Below are 5,344 nucleotides of genomic sequence, written 5' to 3'. Positions count from 1 at the left end.
TTGTTTTGTTTTTGTTTTTTTACTAAAAATATATAGCAGAATACATGTTGGTTTAAATTGATTTAGAAATTATAATTTTTTTTTTTTATTTCTTTTTTTTTTATTATTATTATTTTTTTTTCTCAAAATTGTCAGTCTTTCTTGTTTATAGCACAAAAAATAAAAAAAAATCCAGAGGTGATCAAATATCACCAAAAGAAAGCTCTATTTGTGGTGGGGGGGAAATAGGACAACACAATTTTATCAGTTGAATTAACGCAGTGAAAGGGGGTAAACCTTCTGGAAGTGAAGTAGTTAATCATAACTTCTCCCTTTTTATTTTAATTGTTGTATTTTTTTTTTTTTTAAGGTGGACTATGCCTTTAAGCGACGAGGCGCGTGCACAGCACAGCAGAACATCCGCGCACGCTCGACACCAGCCAAAAGGATTTGACGTGGACGCGCTCGTCCGCAGGGATGCCGGCGTGCCGCTTTGGTGTGACCCCCGCAGAGCGCAGACAGCGCGGAGTGCAGAGCAGGACGGAGCGGAGCGCGGCGGACAGACTGTGGTGGTTGCGGGGCGCTGACTGCGATCTCCGGGAGTTGTATGGAGTCCATGGAGTCAGAATTGAGGAGGAGCTGACGGTTCTAGAGGGGGGAGGTGGGGTGGTGGTTGGTTGTGTGTGGGGGGGTGGGGGGGGGGGAGCAGTCAGCGAGGAGCCGCTTCATAGGCAGTGGTGTAAAGTTTGGTGGGGGGCGGCGGCGTATGGTGGAGCTTTTCTAACACAAGAAGACAGGACCGAGCTGGAGAAGTTTCATCTCAAGCCACCAGTGAAAGATCGGCAGAGGAGACTTTCCAAGGGAGAGTTCCCAGACAAGAACCAGGGAGGAGGAGGGGGGTGGGGGGGAGAGACTTCATTGGGCACCAGCCTTGGCACTACCCCTTGTTCTGCACCCTGGCACTAGCCTTAGGATTACCCCCACTGGTTCTGAAACAGCTCCTGACAATATCTTTTTGAGTTTACCCCTTGCCACTATCCTTGGCACCAGTCCTGGAACTGCTACTGGCATAATCCTTCGAAATTACGTGTGGTGCTTGGCACTACACCACTGGAACACCTCCCGGAACTCTTCTTTGCATTACCCCTAGTACCCCCCCCCCCGTAACTGCTCCTGGAACGCTTCCCGTTGGTACTACCCCGGATTTATTCTTGGCATTACTTCTGGTCCCGTCCTCTACCTGGAGCTACCCCTGCTCGATCCTTGGCACCACGTTTGGTTCTGTAGGTAGAAACTGCTTCTGGAACTATTCTTTGCATATCCCCTGGCTATCCTCAGCATATCCCTTGGCACTGCCCCCCCCAATAACTGCTCCTAGAAACATTCTTTGCTACCATCCGCAATACCCTAGGTACCACCCTCCATAAGCAGCTCGTTGCATATCTCTTTGCTACCCTCAGCAGCTCCCCTTGGCACTACCCCTGTAACTGCTCCTGAAACAATTGCAGTACGTAGAGCTACCAGTATTGTACCTGGAACTTCTCCTGACAACTACCTTGTGGCACTACCTCTGCTGCTACCCTTGGCACTGTCCCTAGTACTGCCTCCTATACACTGCCTGGAGCTATCCCTGGCACTGCCTTTGGCACTCACCCCAACTAGGGGCGGGAGATGGAGGTGCACATTGGACTCGGGGGGGTCTACAAGCAGCCTCCGGGAAAAATGATACGTGGAGCCTTTGAGAATCTTTTTTTGAGCGTCAGGGAGGCTCTGCAAGGTGAGAGGAGATCATCTGCTTCTCTAGACACCTCCAGCCCCATCTCTGCCTGCGTTCACCCCCATACCACCTGGAACGAATCCTCAACCTGGTCCGAAGTCCGGGGCACCCCGTGGAGAGAACAGCAGGGGGCGCAGCCGGATCCGCCACCCTGTAGCCCGAGGAGCCAGGCGCCCCAGTTCACGCTCAGCAGCTGCACCACCGAACTGAAGGAGATCCTGGGTGACCAGGGGGGGATGCCGGAGGAGGGCAACTCAGAGTCATCGTCCAAAGAAGGTTATCCAGAGAGCATCTCCGACAGCGCCAAAGAGATCTGCAAAGCGGTGTCCGTGTCCCTGGGACTCAGCATGGAGGCACTGGAGCATCTGAGTGCCGCAGGGGAGGGGCAGAGAGGTGACTGCATGTTCGCGGGACCCCCACATCATACGATGGACGCCCAGACGTGCCAAGTGGCTGAGGAAGACAAGAGTGACACCTCATCCTCCCAGTACCGTGAAGGTGCCTTTAGGAGGGCTGGCCAGAGTACTTATTCTGCTGGCAAAGCCCCAGAGGATGGCAGTTCATTGCCCACAGAAGATAAAGAACAGCCCTGCACCGACATGGCACTGCCGGAGCCCGGGAGCTTGAGAAGCCGTGGGATGGAGGTCATGCCGAGCCTGACCTTATACAAGCCTACCGCATTTATGGAGGACGCTTCTGCTTACCCGGGCAGGGACTACTACAGCTTTCAGATGGCACTCGCTCCACATGGCAGGATAAAAGTGGAGAGCCCCATTGAGTTCGCTGGCAGCGCTTGGGGGGGACCGAGCAGATACGGCGAGTTTCCCGGCTTCCCCCACTGCGGCCCATCTGCCAACTGGCATTCCCTCTTTGAGGAAGGACAGGCCACGGCTTCTTACACAGATGCCAGCTTGTACAGCTATCCACGGAGCCATGTACCGCCTGGCCCGGATGGTGAATACTCTGCCGAAGCTTGGTATCCGGCGACCGCCATGTTGGGTAGGGTTCCATATGGCAGTCCGATGAAGACCGAGATGAACCCATGGATGGACGGCTACCCTGGTGCATTCGGAGAGATTAGGTAGGCACAGCCTGATTTTTTTATTATTATTATTCTACTTAGAAGGCCTCCCATGCTTTTTGAGTTTCTTTTTGGACAGAAAATTACTTTTTGTTGCAGGTTCGATAAAAATTGTCTGCCGCCATTGGTCGCATCAAACACTTAAAGCCGTATTCAGTAAATGCAGAACGCTCCACACACAAACCAAAGTAATACATATCAAGCCGAAATGTACTAAAGTAACGTTACATTAGATCCCGAAAGTCAGTTTGTCGCGGTCATGTGAGCGTTTTATAGACTTCGTTCATGGGCGTTGCCATCAGACGCTGCTTGCCTTTTTTTTTTCGCTGCGTGCATCTGAACGCAAACGCTGTGTTTGACCCGCTACACAGGTGCATCTCGGTGGAACCTACTGGATCCAAAGAAATGCAAAGCAGGTGGAACGCAACCGTAGAGCGGTAAATAACGCAAACCTTAGAGCCGTCAAAACGCACGGCGGGAAGAGAAAAAAAAAAAAACGCCAGTCTACACGACGAGCTTGTGACTGTTGACTGTTATCACTTCATTATGCAATAAGTGTGAGAAAATGCAGCACTGGACAGCGTCAGGGAATGATGGCCACGTTCCTACCTCTTCCTATAGTAGTCCTTCCATCGATGGAAGACATAGGAACAAATGGCGGGATTTTAGGTCATTTATAATAGTATTATATGTGAAAAAAATCATTTTCTGAACTTTTCAGGCAATCTACACGGTCTCTACTTTGAGTAGCAATCATTTCTGATCTGGTGTTACATGGCATCCAGTTCTGCGTCAGACCAGATGCACAAAGGTCATTGTCTTTCCAAGTAACCGACGTGATTCTAGGTCAGGACCGATTCTGATAACCGCTTTTGATGAACGCGCGCGTTCCAAACTTTCATTGCGTATTGATGTTTCATAACTTTCTGAGATTGCTCTTGTTAGTGTGAGATCAATGCAACAGTTACAGCTTTCTTTTCAAGATCCTATCTAGTCAGTTTTCACAGTAATCTAAAAGAAACCTTAAAGTTTGGAGCTGCCAATTTAGATGAAAAATTGGGGAAACAAAAATGTTAAATATTGTTATATTATACAAAATAAATAAACATTGTTATTATATATATATATATATATATATATATATATATATATATATATATATATATATATATATATATATATATATTTTATATAAAAAAAAATAAACATTGTTATTATATTTATTTTATATATATATATATATATATATATATATATATATATATATATATATATATACACATATATATATATAGAAGTGTTATATTATATATAAAATAAATAAGCATTGTTATTTTATTAAAAAAAAAAGAAAGAAAATAAACATTGTTATTATAAAAAAAACATTGTTATATTACATATAAAAGAAATAAGCATAGTTATTTTATAAAAAATAAATAAACATTGTTATAAAAAAAACATTGTTATATATATATATATATATATATATATATATATATATATATATATATATATATATATATATATATATATATATATATATATATATATATATATATATATATATATATATAATTTCTATATATAGATATATAGATAGATATAGATATATATAAACAGTGTTATATTACTTATAAAAGAAATAAGCATTGTTATTTTATAAAAAAAATTAAGAAAAAAAACATTGTTAATATAAAAAAAAAACATTGTTATATCATATATAAAATAAATAAACATTGTTATTTTATATAAAAAGAGAAACATTGTTATTATAAAAAAAAACACATATATATATATACAATGTTTATTTCTTTTATATATATATAAAACAATGTATATATGTGTATATATATATATAAATAAATCATTGTTATATTATATATAAAATAAATAAACATTGTTATTTTAGAAAAAAAAAAAGAAAGAAAATAAACTTTGGTAAATGATTAAAAAAAATACATAAACAATGGTAGCCAATCAGCTTGTTCTATTAAGCTTTGACAACAACATCTAGAAGCTGATTGGCTTCTTAGTAGAGCTGCGCCAGATTTTCCACTCTCTGGTATTAGTAAATCAACCCCAGCTATATTATTAAACACAAAAAAGATATACATTTAACATTGTTATATTATAAAATAATAATAAACATTGTTTTTTTTATAAAAAATAAAATAAAAAAATAAACCTTGTTATATTATGAAACAAAAATAAAACATTTTATATTTTATATAATATTTATATTATGAAATAAAAATAAACATAGTTATTTTATAAAAAATAAATAAAAAATAAACATTGTGGGGTTGATTTACTACAAGTGGAGAATGCAAAATCTGGTGCAGCTGTGCACAGTAGCCAATCAGCTTCTAACTTCAGCTTGCTCAATTAAGCTTTGACAATAAAATCTGGAAGCTGATTAGTTTCTTTGCAGAGCTGCGCCAGATTTTCCACTATCCAGTTTTAGTAAATCAACCTGTTATAGTATCAAAAAACATAAAAATAAACAA

The 5,344-nt window shown here is 40.9% G+C and overlaps 1 protein-coding gene across 1 annotated transcript in view; it reads left to right on the top strand.

The window, feature by feature from the left end:
- The first annotated feature begins 679 nt into the window (after window positions 1-679).
- Window positions 680-5,344, top strand: part of AR (androgen receptor) — a 383,424-nt gene continuing 378,759 nt past the window's right edge. The window contains exon 1 of the mRNA XM_040322905.1: window positions 680-2,837. Coding sequence (XP_040178839.1) covers window positions 1,651-2,837 — 1,187 coding nt within the window. The 5' untranslated portion in view covers window positions 680-1,650. The remainder of the gene's footprint in view (window positions 2,838-5,344) is intronic.

Source organism: Rana temporaria, chromosome 9, assembly GCF_905171775.1.
Source record: "Rana temporaria chromosome 9, aRanTem1.1, whole genome shotgun sequence".
Classification (NCBI taxonomy): domain Eukaryota; kingdom Metazoa; phylum Chordata; class Amphibia; order Anura; family Ranidae; genus Rana; species Rana temporaria.
Note: the sequence above shows the minus strand (reverse complement) of the source record. Positions and strands in the feature narration are given on the sequence as shown.